Below are 17,489 nucleotides of genomic sequence, written 5' to 3' on the forward strand. Positions count from 1 at the left end.
CTTTTTCCAGACTCCTATTAATGTTGATATTTTGACCTCCTCCCATGAATCATGAATATTGTTAATGGCATCTACCATTTTAGATGCCATTCAAAGTATTTACTTTGAGCCATTCAGTAAATAGTTTTTCTATTTACTTTGCCCAGATCCATCAGCAGAATCACTGTCTGTGTCATCTATAGCCTTACAAAATTTATTTCTTAAATAATAAGGCTTGAAATCAAAATTCCTTCTTGATCCATGGGCTACAGAATGGATGTTGTGTTAGCAGACATGAAAACAATATTAATCTGCTTGTACGTCTCCATCAGAGCTCTTGGGTGACCAGGTGCATTGTCACTCAATGAGCAGTAATGTTTTGAAAGGAATCTTTTTTTCTGAGCAGTAGGTCTCAACACTAGGCTTAAAATATTCATTAAACCATGCTGTAAGCAGATGTGCTGTCATCCAGGCTTTTTTGTCCCATTTATAGAGCACAGGTACAGTAGATTTAGCATAATTCTTAAGGGCCCTAGGATATTTGGAATGGTAAGTGAGCACTGGCTTCAACTTTAAGTCCCCAGCTGCATTAGCCCCTAACAAGGGAGTCAGCCTGTCCTTTGAAGCTTTGAAGCCAGCCATTGACTTCTTTCTAGCTATGAAAGTCATAGATGGCATCTTTTTCTAACAGAAGGCTATTTCATCTGCATTGAAAATCTGTTGTTTAGTGTAGCCACCTTTATTGATGATCTTAGTTAAAACTTTGGGATAACTTGCTATAGCTTCTCCAACAGCATTTCCTGTTTCACTTTGCACTTTTATGTCAAGGAGATGTCTTCTTTTCTTAAACCTCGTGAACCAACCTCTGCCAGCTCCAAACATTTCTTCTGCAGCTTTCTCACCTCTCTTGAAGAGAGTTAGGGTCTTGCTCTGAATTCAGCTTTTGCTTAAGGGAATGTTGTTGCTGGTTTGATCTTCTATCCAGCCACTAAAACTTTCTCCATATTAGCAATAAGGTCATGTATTGCTTTGTTATCATTCCTGTATTCACTGGAGTAGCACTTTTAATTTCCTTAAGAACTTTTCCTTTGCATTAACAATTTGGCTACCTGTTTGGCACAAGAGGCCTAGCTCTCAGCATATCTTAGCTTTCACTGTGCTTTCCTCATTAAGCTTGATCATGTATAGCTTTTGATTTAAAGGGAGAGATGTGAGATTCCTTTCACTCAAATATTAATATTTAGAGGCCATTATAGGCTTATTAACTGGCCCAGTTTCAATATTGTGTCTCAGGGAATAGGGAAATCCAAGAAGAGGGAGAGAGACAGAGGAATAGCTGATCAGTGGAACAGTCGGGACAACATTTATCGATTAAGTTCACCATCTTTTACGGGCACTGTTCAACAATTACAATAGTAACATTAAAGATGTTGACCGTGTCATCCCAACGGTCACACTTGGCCAAGCATCCCCCATTCATCCACCCAAGAGTCACCCTCTGAACTCAGCAGAGACAAAAACCAGTAACACCAGAACAGGTTAAGGGAAGGGTCAGGAGCCAGAGCAAACGCGTTTTATTGTTCCACAAACAGGAGCCTTTATTGCATTTCAGAACCCACTGGAACAGCACCCAGAAGGAATACCTGGCCCAGGAGGCAGCCTGAACACAGAGACCCTGGCACCCATTGAAATGATGAGGAGTGGAGGCCTTCGGGGCAGCCAGCCTTAGTGACGGGCTCTGGGAAACGTAAGGTGTGTGTGCAGTGAGCTCTCCCAGGGCCAGACTCCGGGCCTGGGCTCTGTGCCAAGAGAGGGGATTAGGCTGTAAGGGTTAGGGTTGAGTAGAGGCCAGGTCCGCATCCTGGAGATGATGGCCATGGCCTTCTGGGTCAGCCATTCTCAGAACCGGCCCCCAGGGCAGGGCACACAGATAGGGCGGGGGCTGCAGGTTGTGCGGACTGCGCTGGGACCACAGGAGGCCACAGGAAGACAGGGGAGGCACGACTTGGAGGGCGAGCTGTCAGGGGCACACGGGTTACAGGGGAGCCTAGGAGAAAAAAAGAGGCAGATTGCTATGGTTTTCCAGTTGCTGTTTTCAACAACTCAGAGCAGATCCCAGAATATGCAAACAGGAAGTCACCTTAAAAGTCACCCAGTTCTGTCCCTTGTTTTACCAAAGGCGAAACAGAGACCCAGAGAGGAAAGGGGACTTGCTGGAGTTACGTGATGAGTTTGTAACAAGACCAGAACTAAAACCCAGGGCTCCTGACTCCAAATGCTGGGCTCTTCCTAGGCACCCTGCTGTCTGTCCCCAGAACTCTGTAGATTGCGTTCAGAAGGAGAGAACACGCCATGATACTCACTTGCTGTCCTCACTCTCCAGCAGCCCCCGGTAGGTGTTGATCTCGCACTCCAGCCGGGCCCGGACATCCAGCAGCACCTGGTACTCCTGGTTCTGCCGCTCCAGGTCAGCCCGGATCTCGGCCAGCTGGGGCTCCACACTGGTGATCAGGCCCTGCACCTGGGACAGCTGGGCACCGTAGCGGGCCTCGGTCTCCGCCAGGGTGGATTCCAAAGCGTCTCTCTGTGAGGGCACGGGTGATGTAGGAGGAAATAGGTTAGAGGTCAGAGAAGGAGCAAGGAAGATCCATCTGGCTCTCAGTGAGGCCTCAAAATCCAGGAAGGGAAGCTCAGAGAATCACTTCGAGCTAGGATGAGCCACAATCAGACATCTCATTTGAGATGAGCCAATTAGCCCCTGTAGCTTCCCCAATCTAGAGGTGTCTCCCTATTAATGTCATCTCTGAGTAACTGATAATTACTCAGAAGACACATCTGCTTACACATATACAGGAGCTACTGTCAAGGCATGCCAGTTGCTGCAGGCCTCTTGTCTTTCACCGCTGGAGCATCTGTGATTGGGGCTGGGCCCTCATTCCCTCTTCTCTGCCCTAATGCTCAAGAACTTGAACCCTGGAGCCTGCCTGCGCGGTCAGAGCACGGAATCTGGGGGCTCGTGTGCTTCTAGACTTAGTCCGGCAGAAGCTGCCCCACCCCACCTCCAGGCTCACCATGCTGTGCTGGGCCTGCAGCTCGATCTCCAGGGCGTTGACCGTGCGTCTCAGCTCGACGATCTCCGCCTGGCAGGACTGCAGCTGCTCCGAGCTCGACACCACCTGCTTGCTCAGCTCCTCGGTCTGAAACACACACACACAGGACCTGCTCAGGAGCACTAGGGACTCAGACTCAGAAATCCACAGAGGCCAGTGAGAACCCTGAGCTCAGAAGGACCTTCCAGGTCACCCAGTCCAACCCACTCATTTCACACCAGAGGACATTGTTGCTTCGAGGACAGCCACCTGCCCAAGGTTGCACTGCAAAGTTGAAACAAGACTGGGACTCAAACCCAGGTTTCTCAGTTCAGAGCCCCAGGGTCACTTCCGTGTGACCCACAGTGTTGCACTGTTGCTCCGACTGTTTCCAGGTGCCTACCTGGGTGTCAAACCAGTCTTCAGCATCCCGGCGGTTATTCTCCACCAGGGTCTCGTACTGGCACCTCATCTCATCCAGGACTCGGTTCAGGTCAACAGGGGGGGCAGCGTCCACCTCGACGTTGAGCCGGTCACCAAGCTGGCAGCGCAGTGAGTTCACTTCCTGTGATACAGACCAGGGTCAGCACTCACTTTCCCAGCTGCTGCCTCTTCCTCCTCACCTCCTCCCTGTGCTCACCTCCTCCCTGTGCTCACCTGCTCCCCATGCTCACCTCCTCCCCCTGCTCACCTTCTCCCTGTGCTCACCTCCTCCCCGTGCTCACCTGCTCCCCATGCTCACCTGCTCCCCCAGGTACACCTGCTCCCCCAGGCTCACCTCCTCGTGGTTCTTTTTGAGGCAGAGCAGCTCCTCCTTCAGGGACTCCACCTGGGCCTCCAGGTCAGACTTGCACAGGGTCAGGTCATCCAGGATCCTGCGCAGGCCATTGATGTCCGACTCCACCAGCTGCCGCAGGGACACCTCCATCTCATACCTGCAGGCACAGAACGGGGCACTTACATCTGCATTTGCTTTTTGTGTCTAAGTCAGCTCTGTGCCCAGAGTGGCCAGGTGCTGTGAGTCCTGCCTTCACGCCTCAGTCACAGAGTGCACGAGTCACAGAGTACAGCCAAAACCCAGTGTCCAGTTCTACCAGCCCCCAACCATAGGGCAAGCAAGACCACTCACTTGGTCCTGAAGTCATCTGCGGCCAGCTTGGCATTGTCAATCTGCACCACCAGCCTGGCATTCTCTGCCTTGCTGCATAGGGTCTGGGGACACAACGAAGTGATTTCAGTGCAAGAAAGGACATCTGCTGGTTGGAGCTCCCCAAAGCTGGCAGGAGCTGCCTCTGGAGGGAGGGAGTTGCCTACCCTGGACACCCAGGGCTGCAGGAGGGCTTGTGGGCATACCGTAGGGATCAACTATGGAACCTCCAGAGTCCCTGCCAATGCAGTGCGTCTGTGACCTGAGACCCAGGGTCAGAGAGAAAGGCACGGACATGCAGCAAGAACAGCTCGGTGTGGCAAAATGAGGCTTCTTCCTGCCTTCCTGTCTCCCTGTTTCATAAGCCTACTATGGGCTCCGGGCGTGTCATTGCCAGCAGTATCCTCTGTGATTCTCTGGTCTTTAAAGTTCCCTATGAAGAACCAGCTGTGACTTTCAGGGGAGTCGGTTGGGCAGGGAGGAAACTTCTCTGACAGGTGTTTTTTTTCCTAAGTTACTCAGGGAAACCTGATCTACACCAAATACATCAAATCCAAATCCCCTCACCTTAAAAAAATGGGGAAATCAAAGCTCAGAGAGGTGGGCAAGGAATGGTACCAAAGGTCACACAACCAGTTAGTTCATAGAGCCTATGTTCAAGCTCTGGCTCCACTAACCGCCATCTGGGTCAATTAACCAGCCTGAGCCTCAGTGTTCTCATCTGTACAATGGGCTGATGATCCCTTCTTCATAAGGTTTTTGGGAGGAACAAATGAGGCCACAGATGTGAACATGGTTTGTGACCTCCAAAGTGTCCCATGGGAGCAGAACTGCCAATGCTGGTGAGCCCAAGGTCCTGAGCAGCCAAAGCTCTGAACCTCTTACCTTCTTCTGGAGCTCCTCGATGGTCCGGAAGTAGGACTGGTAGTCAGGGCACATGTAGGGGACATGCTTGTCACACCACTCCCGGATGCGGCTCTCCAGGCTGGCGTTCTCCTGCTCCAGCTGGCGCACCTTCTCCAGGTAGCTGGCCAGGCGGTCGTTCAGGGACTGCATGGTCTCCTTCTCGTGGCCGGTGAGGAGGCCCTCCCCAAACCAGCCCCCACCCACGCTGTAGCTGGTGGCGAAGCCTCCGACGGGGAGGCAGAGCGCAGGGAGGCAGCTGGCGTCCCTGAAGCTGCTTCGGCCCAGCCCGGCCGAGCACGCAGAGAAACTTCGGGACCCACGGGAGAGACTCGGGAGCTGGCAAGAGCTGCTGGAGTACATCGTGGGCACGCGAGAGCAGGCCCCACCGGCCCTGCCTGGGCTCTTGAGAGACCCAGAAGAGAAGCCGGCCTTGAGGCATTTGGAAGCCATCAGCTCAGCAGCCCAGACACAACGAATGGATCTCCACGGCGAGACACCCCCGAAAGCAGAGAAGCAGCTCCATGCTCCAGTTTATATCTCTGCCCCAGTGGGCGTTGGTCGGCCTTTACAAACTGTTTTCTCCTCATTAAAGTTAATACCACTTTCTACCAAAACCCTTCATTAACCTGTTATTTAGCTTCCCGTGAACATTTCCCGGCCTCGTAAAACAGCAGCCCCATTGGACTGGTAGCTCTGTCGAGACCTCCGGCACCCACGTCGCCGGGAAGACCAAGTCTCCCTCAGTTCTTCAAAGCGGCCTGTCATCTGGCCCAGACCTCGGCCCCCTCGTTAAACAGGCCTGAGAGTCCAGTCTTGACTTTCCCCAGCTTTCTCTCCTTTTATGGGCCCAAGGGAGCAGAGCAGGCCTCTGGGCTGGCTCCCGGGAGATGGAAAAGTGAGGCTGGTGGGCGCAGGAAGGCAGGGGTCTTTTCTGGTTTTAGTTCTGAAAGTCCCATATGCCAGGGAACCCTCAGTCCTGGGCAGGATGGGACAGCTGGTCACCCTAGATAGAGCAGAGCCTCGATGGACGCATCCCTCCTCCCTCCCTTGCCAGGAAATCTGTTCTGGCTGTGTAGCCTCAGCTCTGGCCACCGTGAATAGAGGTCAGTTAATTGGGCACCTGCCCATGATGACGCCTAGAGCCAAGGGCGGGAGGGCAGGTCTGCCCCAGCACTTGCCCATGGGGAAGCCCTTCCTTCTGGTTGCCTGAATGGGGCGTGGGGGATCTTGATCCACAGACCTTCTCTGGAGGCACAAGGAGCCTGACCCTCACGGTTTCATCCCTGCTGCAGGAGTTGGCTGAGCTGATGCCTGGAGAGCCCGACACGGCATCTCACAAATCCCACCTGCCAAGCAAGGGAGGCCGGGAAGAGGGGCTGGGGGCTGGGGGCTGGGCAGGAGGGAGGGCGGAGCTGGGGCTGGGGCCGCATCAAGTGGAACCTGTGCTACTTACCATGTGTCCTGCCCTGTGGCATGGGGTCCTGCTCACTCTTTTAGTGACACCGATTATCTACCCGTAAAGAGAACAACCGTGAGCAGAGCACCAGCAGGGACCCAGTCACAGCGCTGAGCAGTCCCCACGTGTGGGCTCACTTACTCCGCAGAACTGCTCTGCGAGCCTGAGCTAATTACCCGCACCTTGAAGCTGGAGAAATCAAGACTCAGAGATGACAGGAGCTCGCCAGAGGGCCGCTGGCTGGTAACTGGCAGAACCAAGGTGCCACCCTCACCTGGCCCGCTCCACTAGCCCCACCCCTGCTTCTACCCTTGCTCCACAATCCCTTCCTGTGCTGCTGGGTATGACTGGGGTCTCTGGGAGACGGAAAGAGAACCGGGGTGGGCTCCACAGGGGCACGGCCAACGCCCTCTGGCGTCCCAGGAGAAGCAGCACAGCGTCGTGGTTACATGTGAATTTGTGGGTCCAAATCCCAGCCCCACCAGAAGCCAACTGTGTACCTTAACCTCTCTGGCTGTCTCTCTCTGTTTCCTCTTCTGTAAAATGAAAAGGTAATAATAGTACCTACTCGCCTGGGTTGCTGTAAGGATTAAAGGGGCCTGAAGCATCGAGGACAGCACCTGCCCATGGCGAGTGCCCATGACAGCAGCTGCTGTGATTGCCGGTCCCAGGGCAAGTGGAATCTTGTTTAACTGAGACTGGGGATGCTACGCAGCTGTCACGAGGGCGTGTGGACAGGCTCTGAGCACACAGGCCACCATCCCCCGGGCCAGGTGCATATGTTTGGGGCCCTCAGATATAGAGCTGCCCTGAGTCACTGTGCCCTTCCCATACCTGGGGGCCTGGGGTGACTGGCACCTGCCCACACAATCCCAGGATTCTGTTGGTGGCTGCCTCAGCCTCTCCTCCCTGAAAATCCATGCCCCAGTGCAAAGGATGCAGCTGAGCTGAGAGCCCGCTGAGCCTCTCTGTATTTCCTACCCATGTGGGTACAGGGCTCTGCCCAGCCCTGCTGGGTCACCTCTTGGAGACACCTCTGGGGTCAGCAAGGGCCACCCTGGAGCCACGGGCCCACAGCAGCCCCTGCAAGAGGCCTGGGAAGCCCCAGCTGTTTGTATAGCCCCAGGGGCCACATGGGTTCCCAGGAGGGGGATTGGAGGGCTGTTCAGCTTTGCTCTCTCCACGCAGCCCTGTTAATAACGAGGTTGACAGTACCAACACCATTCTCGGAGCGCTCATTACCCACTAGGCCCCACGCGGAGCTCTCTCCGTGCATTCTCTCATTCAGTCCTCACACAACCCCAGGACACTGCCTCCCCAACAGCCCCACTTAATAGATGAGTAAACTGAGGCTTGGAACATTTCAGGAGCCTTCCTGAGGTTGCAGCAGACTAGCATTTGTACTACGGTTCAAGGTGCACTGCCTTCTTTAAGCCCCCCCCCACACACCCTGCAAAACACATGTGGATAGAAAGGTACTGACTCCCACTGGAGGACCCAAAGGTCAGGGTGGAGAACGGCTCAGCCAAGTCCACAGCTGAAGCCCAGGACTTCCGGCTCCAACCCTCACGCCTGCCCCACCGCCTGGGGGACCGGTCCCGGCCAGGCCTCCTCCCTGCAGCCTGGGCCCTGCTCCAGCCCTGCCGTGCCCTCCCAACTCAATGAGCCTGGCAGTGACTGCAGTGGATCCACTGGCCCCGCATTAACAGATGCCCCCAATGGTCTCGTATTCCAGCCCTGTCTGCCCAGGTCGACTGTACGCTTGGGGGCTTGACCATGAGGACCGACCTCATACTTTTCTTGAAGTCTCTGTAGCGTCAGGCACAGTGCCGGCCTTCTGATATCTCTGGATGAATGAATGAAGGATTTGCCCGTGGTGAATGATGTTCAGTAAGGAAACAAAGAAACGATTTTAAGAGGAAGGCAGCAAAGAAAGAGAGGAGAAGATGAATGGAAAGAAAGAAAGAGTGAGTGTGGGTGGGGGAGAAACACTGACAAAGTCGGTCTTACTGATCCTACTCTTAGAGATGAGGAACGTGAGGCCCGGCGATGGACGAGGGCAGGCGTCTCGGCACAGGTGAGCACCTGCCCAGACTAGGCAGCCCCTTTGGCAGGGGACGAGGTGTTTTCTGGACCCTAAGCCATTCTGCCCAAGGGAGACAGATCCTATAAGCCAATTCAGGGCTAAAGGTGTGGCTCAGAAATTCTTGATAAGATTTTTAGATAACTTTATAAAGCATGTAAGTAATGTTTTGAAAGCTATGAAGTATACATTCAATTGCTGTGGTATATTTCCATTCTTTTTTTAGCATTCCTTTGAAAAGAATGAAATAATTACCTAGAACCCCATATCAGCAACAGCTATCGTTATTTAGAGAGTATCATAATAACTTTCTTTTCTTTTTTTTTTTTTTTTTTTATTGAGACAGAGTCTCACTCTGTCGCCCAGGTTAGAGTGCCGTGGCGTCAGCCTAGCTCACAGCAACCTCAAATTCCTGGGCTCAAGATCCTTCTGCCTCAGCCTCCTGAGTAGCTGGGACTACAGGCATGTACCACTATGCCCGGCTAATTTTTTCTATATATTTTTAGCTGTCCAGATAATTTCTTTCTATCTTTTAGTAAAGACAGGATCTCGCTCTTGCTCAGGCTGGTCTCAAACTCCTGACCTCAAGTGATCCTCCCGCCTCAGCCTCCCAGAGTGCTAGGATTACAGGCGTGAGCCACCATACCAGGCCTGTAATAACTTTCTTTACAGCATCTTAGCACTGTGCTCATATGGGGTCCTTACTGTCCCCAGAACATACCACAGATACCCTTAGCCATGCCCCAAAATACCCTTTGCCCTCCTTTGTCCCTTTTCTGCCCATCCTTGCAGGTTTCCATCAAATCCGAATCTGCCCTACAGCTTTCCTGGTCACCTCAGCTCCTGATCTCTCCCCCTCCTCAGAACCCAAAACCCTGCCCCACACCCGCTCTCGCCATCCCCGGTGCTGTTGCTGGGCGTGTGGGGGTGGAGGAGTGTCTCCGCCGCTGGACACCGGCCCCTTGGGAACTGTGCCTGTCCTGTTATCCAAGCTTTGTTCCAGCCACCCCTGCTTTTGCTTCCGCCACCCCTGCCTCTCCCTCTGTGAGCCCTGGCATCAGGACTGCATCTGCTACCTATGTGGTGTTCAGCCCATTATCTCTTAACTGACTAATTGATGTGTGAGTATGTGTGAACGAGAAAGACAGCTAGATATCATATCTGGGAAGTACAAAAAGATCAGACCACCTTGACATAAAGTGTCATGTTCACTCTGGGGCAATTTTATAAAATGTAATGTTTTATATCATCTCTTTCTTGATATCAATGAACTAGGAGTGCAAAGACCTGAGAAGGTGTCCTAAGTCTGCCACTTGCTGTGTGAGTTTGCACGGTCGGTTCCTACTCGGCGACAGTGCTGCATCCTGGTTTGCACGTGGGTCAGTGACTTCAACTGCAACTCAGCTAAGGGTGTGAGAGGTTGAGGGTAGAAGGGGCCCTTAACTAACGCAGGTGCTCTGGACAATCATTAACAGCCAGGCAAAGATGCATAAATAAAGTGCCCACGACCACACAGGGCTGTTTTTGCGCATGAGATGAGGCTGCTGAGTGTCTTCTGTAGACTGTAGAGTGAACATAAAAAGGGAACGTGTTGTACAGTGGGAGACATCACCATCACAGCCCCATGTGGTCCCTCTGCTCTAATGCAGTGACAAGGCTGCTTCCCGATCAGAAGGCTCGGTCCATTCCCTGAGCCCTGGCTGTTTCCACGCAGCGATGCGATGCTCTCTGCACACCCAGACACCCAGCTCTCGTCTCCTGGACCTCAGGCCAGAGCCAGGAGTGCAGAGCTCAGATCCCAGAGGAGAAGTGGAGCAAAGAGGGGGACGTGGCAGGGCAGGGTGACAACCATGTAGACTGGCCCTCCTCCCAAAGCCGAGCAGGTCCTCTGAGAACAAGGCCTTGAGCTCACTCTCCAGCTCCGAGAACACTGCCAACAGCACAGCCCACCCCACCCCAGCATCCCGCTGGGTCCAAAGCAAAGAGCTTGGCCCACCCAGTGACATTTCCCATTCCCCACTCCGAGCCCAGGGACTCTTCATTTCTATTAACACCAACACTGATAGCTACCACTTTTTGGATGCTGTCCATACATTGTCCCATTGGAGCCTCCCTGTGTCCCCATTTCACAGATGAACCTGCTTGGACCAGAGAGGTCACATGACCTGGACGGGGCACGCACCACCAAGCAATGGCATTCCGTGGGGCACGCTCCCATTCTGCCCGAGCACACCTTCTCCTGAGGTCTGAGATGTGTGCGCTGCACCTCTGGCTGGTCCAGCTGGTGGTTGAAGGGATTCATGTTCAGCACCTGGTGACATAGATCAGGGCCAAGTCTCTCTCTTAATGAGGGTCTCGGCCTCAGTAAGAGCCAAAGGGGGGCAAGGTGGGGACTGCGTGCTGGGAAGAGCCACAGTGGGGGTCAGAGCAGCTGAGTAACGGCCAAGGCTCTGCCACTCACCACTCTGAGGCTGGCGCAAATCACTGCCCTCTCTGGGCCCGTGTCAACTGACGACTGAGGCAGGGGGACAGAGCCGCCAGCGTGGGCCCTCAGACTTCTCCCAGGCCACGCTTCTCTGATCAGAGGGGTGGCTGGGGCCTGGCACGCTCAGGCCACCCAAGCAGGCCTGTGTGACTCAGCCAATGGAATTCGGGGCTCTCTGGACTCTGCTCCACAGTGTGTCTGTGTCCCCCACCCCCAGGTGTCTGTGGCACCCTTCACTTCAGCCCTATGTCCCTGGCTGGGGACGTGGATTCGCTGGCCTCTATTTTCATCTTCCTGGCTCCCCTGCCTGCTGTGGTTGACTCAGGCTGGCTGCCCAGAGCTCAGCCCTCCCTGGACAGTCCCCCTCTCCTGAACTTTCCCCAGGGTCAGGCAGCAGTTTGACAGGCGCTGGGCAAGGGAGAAGGAGCTGAAAGGAAAAGAGAGGTAACCACCCGACCCACCAGGCAGGGCTACCGAAGAGGACAGCGCCCACCAGCAGGGCTGAGCTGGGAGCCACGGCCAGCACCCATCCAGATTGGGACAGTGCCTGTCCTCGCTGGCCAGGGCTGAAGCATCCCCGTTCTTAACCATTCTGAGTCACCCTGCCACTTCTACCACTCAGACCCCGAGAAGACAGACCTGAAACCAAAACCCTCAACTTTACTGCAACCCCTGATCAAACACCTTCACGAACTAACCACATGACAATCAACAGAAGCAGCCAGGGTTGCGTTTGCTATGCCGAGAGGACACACTTTATTGGGTAAATTTCCAGGAAACCTGGTTTTGCATGGCGTAAAAGCATAGTTAAGTTCAGAAACACAATACAAGAAGTATTTTGGTAGAAAAACCTGCTAAGCGGGAGGGTAGGAGGGCCCCTCTAGGGAAGGGTGTGGTCGTGTATCAGCCAGGAACCACAGGGGTGTCCTCCTCCCCGTGGCACAGGCCCTGCCCTGGTGGCCGGCAGGTGCTCACAGCGGCCGGGGCTGCAGGTGCTCCCTGGAGGAGACGACCTTCCCGTCCCTGATCTCCTCCGTGATGGTGCGGATCTGAGTGCTGACCTGGGGAGCCGGAGCGCAGGGAATGGCCGGAGCGCAGGGCGCAGAGGGGACATAAGGGACTCTAACGGCAGGCTTGCACTCCATGGCACTGGGGTGGGCAGGAAGCCTGTGGAAATGAAACCATGCAGGGTGCGCTTGGCATCGGGGTGCTGGACTAAGATTCGTGATAAACAGATTTAGGGGATCAATGAGACGGGCGGCCTCAGACCTTTTCTGTGCCTTTGAACTCCCCAAAGGTGGGAGGATCGGGCTGCAGGAATGAAGACCAGAAACTAACAATCAAAAAAGGTGGTTGGAGAAGTGTTGTGTGTGTTGGGTTGGCTCGTACCCCTGCACGTTACCAGAGCCCAGGGCCAGAAGGAATCTTGAGGGGCTTTGGCTCGACCGTCTCCATCCGTGCGAAAACCACTTCTGGGACTGGCACCCTCCAGGCAGCGTCCCTCCCCCGGCCTGGCTCTCAGGGCCCGGGGGCCACTCACTTGCAGTCCTCGCCCTCCAGCAGGCGGCGGTACGTGTTGATCTCGCACTCCAGCCGGGCCTTGACGTCCAGCAGCACCTGGTACTCCTGGTTCTGCCGCTCCAGGTCAGCCCGGATCTCGGCCAGCTGGGCCTCCACGTTGCTGATCAGGCCCTGCATCTGGGCCAGCTGGGAGCCGTAGCGGGCCTCCGTCTCCGCCAGCGTGTTTTCCAGGGAATTCCGCTGCAATGAGAAAGAGGAAAAGCTGCCAATGGGAAGGAATCGCACCCCAGGAACATCAGCCCTGAGTGTCCGTGTATGGCCTGTAATCACGCCCCGTGACAGCCCGCACGCTGAGGCCGGTGGGGCGGGGCCTGCCCCGAGCTGTGGCCAGCCACCAAGGCAGAGGCCACTCACCAGGCTGTGCTGGGCCTGCAGCTCGATCTCCAGGGCATTGACCGTGCGTCGCAGCTCGATGATCTCCGTCTGGCAGCACTGCAGCTGCTCCGAGCTCGACACCACCTGCTGGTTCAGCTCCTCAGTCTGAAACACAAGGGGGCACAGAGCATGGTCAGACCAGGGCAGCTATGTAAAGGGTCACCCCACCCCAGGAGCTTGTGGTCCCGGGCCGCCCCAGCCCCACCTGGGTGTTGAACCAGGCCTCCACGTCTCTGCGGTTGTTCTCCACCAGGGCCTCGTACTGGCATCTCATCTCATCCAGGACCTTGTTGAGATCCACAGGTGGGGCGGCGTCTACCTCCACATTCAGTCGGTCCCCAAGTTGGCAACGCAGTGCACTGACTTCCTGCAGAGAAGAGGCAAGATGGCATGAGGTTATGGAATGGATGCCGGATTGGGGATTCAACCGACCTGGATGCAAACCTTCCTCCCTCCATTGCCAGCTGTGTAACATTAGACAGAACATTTAACCTCTCTGAGCCTCGGTTTCCTCATAGACAAATACCTACCTCCACCTGGGGATCTGGGAGAGGCAAGTGAAATGACACAAGCACCAGGCAAATAGAATTGCTGTGACCTGGCACTATAGCCCAGATGGAGATTTAGTGTCATGGGCAGGTGTATGAGCTCTGTGTGACCTTAGGCAAGTGACAACCTCTTTGTGCCTCAGTTTTTTCATCTGTGAAATGGAGCGAGTAATAGTTTATACCTCCTGGGGTTATTGTAAGGATGAAACAAAACAAGAATGACATGCAAAGGGCTTTATGTAATTCCTGGCACACAGGAAACCCAGGGCCAGCAGTGGCTCCCTAAGCTGGATGGGAATCGTCGGGAGGTCACGTGCACCAGCCTCACCTCCTCGTGGTTCGTCTTCAGGCACATCAGCTCCTCCTTCAGGGACTCCACCTGGGTCTCCAGGTCGGCCTTGCACAGGGTCAGCTCGTCCAGGATTCTGCGCAGGCCGTTGATGTCGGCCTCCACCAGCTGCCGCAGAGACAGCTCGGTCTCGTACCTGCACACACAGAGCAAGGGAAGCTGCCCACAGGCAGGGCCCCTGGACTACTGTCCAGCTCCAGGGCTGACTCAGGGTCAGGAACATGGTGGACCTTGCCCTTGACCTGAGAGGGATCCAGAGCCTCTCCAGAGCCTATTTTCCCATTTACAGCTCTGTCTGGCCTCATTCCCACCTCCCCAGCTCCCAAAGGCAGGGGACAGAGGCAAGGGAGCGGCCCAGCAAACCTCCCCTGATCAGGCCCACTCACTTGGTTCGGAAGTCGTCGGCCGCCAGCTTGGCGTTATCAATCTGCAGGACCAGCCTGGCGTTCTCAGCCTTGGTCAGCAGGATCTGGGGAACAAGGGGCTTCCCATGAGCTGGAGAAGGCTGGGCAGTGTGGGGGCCATGCTCCTAGGTACCACCAGCACCTTCAGCCCGGACCCCAGGTGTGGTGGGAGCATCGACCTCAGGATGGTCATTGCAAGGATGTCAGTGGTCATGGTCCTGGCTCGTGTAGTCCCAGAGAGGCACAGCAGGATAGACCAAGGTGAGGCAGACCTGGATTCAGGGTCTGCATCTAACATTCAGGCTGTGTGATCTTGGGCAAGTTGCTGAACCTCTCAAAAGTCAACTTCCACATCTGCTAAATGGGTCCAGTAATACTCATCTCTCCAAGGTGAGGAATAAGTCAGCCAGTGGATGGGAAAGTGCCAGGCACAGTGCTGTATCCACTAGGGGCTTGGGACACGTCCCTTCCCTCTCTACAGCTGAGACAGCGAGGGGAGGGGAGGAATGGCTGGCAACAAGGTACAGGCAAGAGTCCAGCAGAAAAGCCTGCATCCCCCAGGAAATCAAAGCCCTAGAGAGAAAAGCTTGCCCTGCCAGGAGGATTCCCTAAAAGCTACAGTCCCATCTGGGAAGGCCTTGGAATGAGAAGGACCCCTCGCAGGAGTTGGGCTGCTCAGCTGGAGAGGGGCCAGGTCCCCACTACCTTCTGCTGGAAGTCCTCGATGGTCTTGAAGTAGGACTGGTAGTCGGGGCAGACGTATGGCATCTGAGACTCGTACCACTCCCGGATGCGGCACTCCAGGTCCGCGTTGTCCCGCTCCAGCTGACGCACCTTTTCCAGGTAGTTGGCCAGGCGGTCGTTCAGGAACTGCATGGTCTCCTTCTCATTGCTGTTGAAGGAGCCCTCAGAGAACCAGCCCCCACTCCCAAAAAAGCCAGAGGGGTGGCACCCAGAGGACAGGTAGGAGCCAGGTAAGCAGCTCCCGAGGCCAGAGAGGCCCAGCCTAGCAGAAGAGACAGACCCCGCAGCACCTCCAAAACTGGGGACCCTGCAGGAGCCCACAGAGCGGATGGAGGACACCCGAGAGATGCCACCTGCCGTCCCACAGAGGCCCTTGACAGACCCAGCGGAGGTCGGGGTGCAGATCTGGGTGGCCATGATGCTAGCAGAGGGAGGTCGCAGCTTAGCAAGGAGCTCGGGTTCTGGACTCTCGAGGCCTCTCTGGAGCATTTATATACCCTCTCCACGGGGTGTTGGCGCGTTACACACCTGTTACTCTTGGGAAAGCCTAGTCCTAGCCCAGAAAGCTAATCTCATTAGAATGTGACTTTTGCTACCCATCCAGAATTCCTTGCCTTGTAAAAAAAAAAAAAAAATTGCTGAATTTGGTTTGCTAAGTCAGGACTCTCAGCTTTTGTCATTTCCTAGCAGAATATGAATTTTATTGCCTCTTCCAAGAGTCTTCGCACCAGATCCCATAAATCGGGAGTGGCCTTGCAGATGACATTTGATTCCTCCCTTCCCTGCCTACCTTTCCCTGAGGAGCCCAGTCTGTCCACTGTCACCTCCATCCACTGCACCACCCCTCACAGCTGCTGGCCTGTGCCCGGCCACCCGCGTGGTGAAAGGGAACGAAGAGAACTCAAAGTCATGGAGCACCTGCTATATCCAAGGCACATAGTGGTTTCATTTACACCCTGTAACGATCCTGGGGGGGAGGCTGATGCGATCTTCATTTTACCCATGTGGAAACCGGGGCTTAGAATGTTTCAGAAACTTGCTCAAGGTGAACAGGAAGTGAGTAGCAGAGCTCAGATCTGAAGCCAGGGCTCTCAGACACCAAATCCTATGCCCCTGTCCCCACCACTTACCCACACAGCTGAGGTCAAGCCTGGGTACCCAGACTTTAGGGACAGGTAAGAGAATTCGGTTCAAGTCCTGGCTCTGCTGATAATGTGCCCTGTGATGGTGAGCATGTCACTTCCTCCCTGCGATCCTCAGCGTCCTCCTCGCAACAGTAGAGATGTCACCCTGCCCTGCCTGCTTCCCACCAATATGACAAGGACCAAACAAGAACGAACAATTTCAAAAGTATTTTGAAGCCACTGGGTACTGCAGAAGTTCCGGTTAGGCTCAGGGGACAGTCTTTGATGATGGTTTATGGCTGTGGGTCACAGGCAGTGGCCCCCAAATGGGGCAGTGAGGGTGAGGCCTGCCTGCCCACCTCATGGTGGCCATGGGGTGAGGGGGGTGCCCTGTCACCAACCCCTCAAACAGTCGATGGCCGTATCGTCCTGGAGGGTCTCCTGCCACTATGGAATCTGCGTCCTTGGCTCCATGGGTGGGGCCGGGGGCAGTCCCCTTTGAGGGCCTCAGCTTGTTGAACCCGTGAGAGTAGAATCAGGACCCCAGGGCAGCCCGTTCTGACCCTCCTGGTCCCAGAGCAGGTCACAGGGATGGCCAATGGCAGAGTCTTTGAACAAGAAGGAATAAGAAGAACAAAGCTAAATATCACCAGATAGTTACACAAGTCGAGAGAGGAGAACCAGAGAATTAAAGACCAAAAATAAACCTGGTCCTTCTGCCTGGAAACGGGGGCTTTGCCAAGGCTTGGGCAGCCTGCTCTGGCTGCTCCCACATGGACTTGCTTTGCAAGGCTGGCATTTATGGAAGCGTTTATATGCTTCTAAAGTTGTAATTTGCCAACCTCTTAAAACTCTTTATAAGCTTCTCTCTGAAATTATTCAAGGATTGGCAGTGGTGAACACGCCTCGCCCAGTGCAGTGGGCACCTCGGCAAGATGCCTGAGAGCAGCTGGTGACGGTTTCCCTGGGGGCCCGCTGGGTGTGAACGCAGGGCCTTCGCCCTCCAGAGCAGCCTCTGCCCCAGCAACGGTTTCCCCACGGCCTCTCCACCTCCCCTGCTCTCCCGGCAGGGCCCAGGGTTGGACTGTCACAGGGTTTCCCCGATCTCAGCACTGTCGACACCATGGCCGGGTCATTCTCTGTTGTTTGGGGCTCTCCTGTGCTTTGCAAAATGTCTGACAGCATCCCTGGACTCTACCACCCAGTGCCAGTGGCAAAC

At 54.8% G+C, this 17,489-nt stretch overlaps 2 protein-coding genes across 2 annotated transcripts; both read right to left on the bottom strand.

Moving 5' to 3' along the window:
* Positions 1–1,536: 1,536 nt before the first annotated feature.
* Positions 1,537–5,627, bottom strand: KRT35 (keratin 35). The gene is made up of 7 exons (XM_045526506.1): positions 5,101–5,627; positions 4,198–4,280; positions 3,847–4,003; positions 3,472–3,633; positions 3,051–3,176; positions 2,343–2,563; positions 1,537–2,026 (listed from the first exon to the last, which is right to left on the bottom strand). Exons 1-7 carry the CDS (start codon positions 5,569–5,571, stop codon positions 1,879–1,881), a joined length of 1,368 nt encoding a protein of 455 aa, XP_045382462.1. The 5' UTR covers positions 5,572–5,627; the 3' UTR covers positions 1,537–1,878.
* Positions 5,628–11,876: 6,249 nt separating this feature from the next.
* Positions 11,877–15,609, bottom strand: KRT36 (keratin 36). Its single transcript, XM_045526507.1, has 7 exons — positions 15,108–15,609; positions 14,385–14,467; positions 13,978–14,134; positions 13,307–13,468; positions 13,081–13,206; positions 12,686–12,906; positions 11,877–12,312 (listed from the first exon to the last, which is right to left on the bottom strand). Exons 1-7 carry the CDS (start codon positions 15,561–15,563, stop codon positions 12,117–12,119), a joined length of 1,401 nt encoding a protein of 466 aa, XP_045382463.1. The 5' UTR covers positions 15,564–15,609; the 3' UTR covers positions 11,877–12,116.
* Positions 15,610–17,489: the final 1,880 nt, after the last annotated feature.

This window comes from Lemur catta, chromosome 15 (genome assembly GCF_020740605.2).
Source record: "Lemur catta isolate mLemCat1 chromosome 15, mLemCat1.pri, whole genome shotgun sequence".
NCBI classification, from domain to species: domain Eukaryota; kingdom Metazoa; phylum Chordata; class Mammalia; order Primates; family Lemuridae; genus Lemur; species Lemur catta.

Excerpts from the sequence above, each read along its gene's own strand:
- KRT35 (XM_045526506.1), bottom strand. The coding sequence starts at position 5,571 with ATGGCTTCCAAATGCCTCAAGGCCGGCTTCTCTTCTGGGTCTCTCAAG. Across the intron at positions 4,281-5,100 it reads TCGAGGAGCTCCAGAAGAAG|ACCCTATGCAGCAAGGCAGA; the intron begins GTAAGAGGTTCA and ends TTGTGTCCCCAG. Across the intron at positions 3,177-3,471 it reads AAGACTGGTTTGACACCCAG|ACCGAGGAGCTGAGCAAGCA; the intron begins GTAGGCACCTGG and ends TGTGTGTTTCAG.
- KRT36 (XM_045526507.1), bottom strand. The coding sequence starts at position 15,563 with ATGGCCACCCAGATCTGCACCCCGACCTCCGCTGGGTCTGTCAAGGGC. Across the intron at positions 14,135-14,384 it reads GCCGACGACTTCCGAACCAA|GTACGAGACCGAGCTGTCTC; the intron begins GTGAGTGGGCCT and ends CTGTGTGTGCAG. Across the intron at positions 12,907-13,080 it reads TGCAGGCCCAGCACAGCCTG|CGGAATTCCCTGGAAAACAC; the intron begins GTGAGTGGCCTC and ends TTCTCATTGCAG.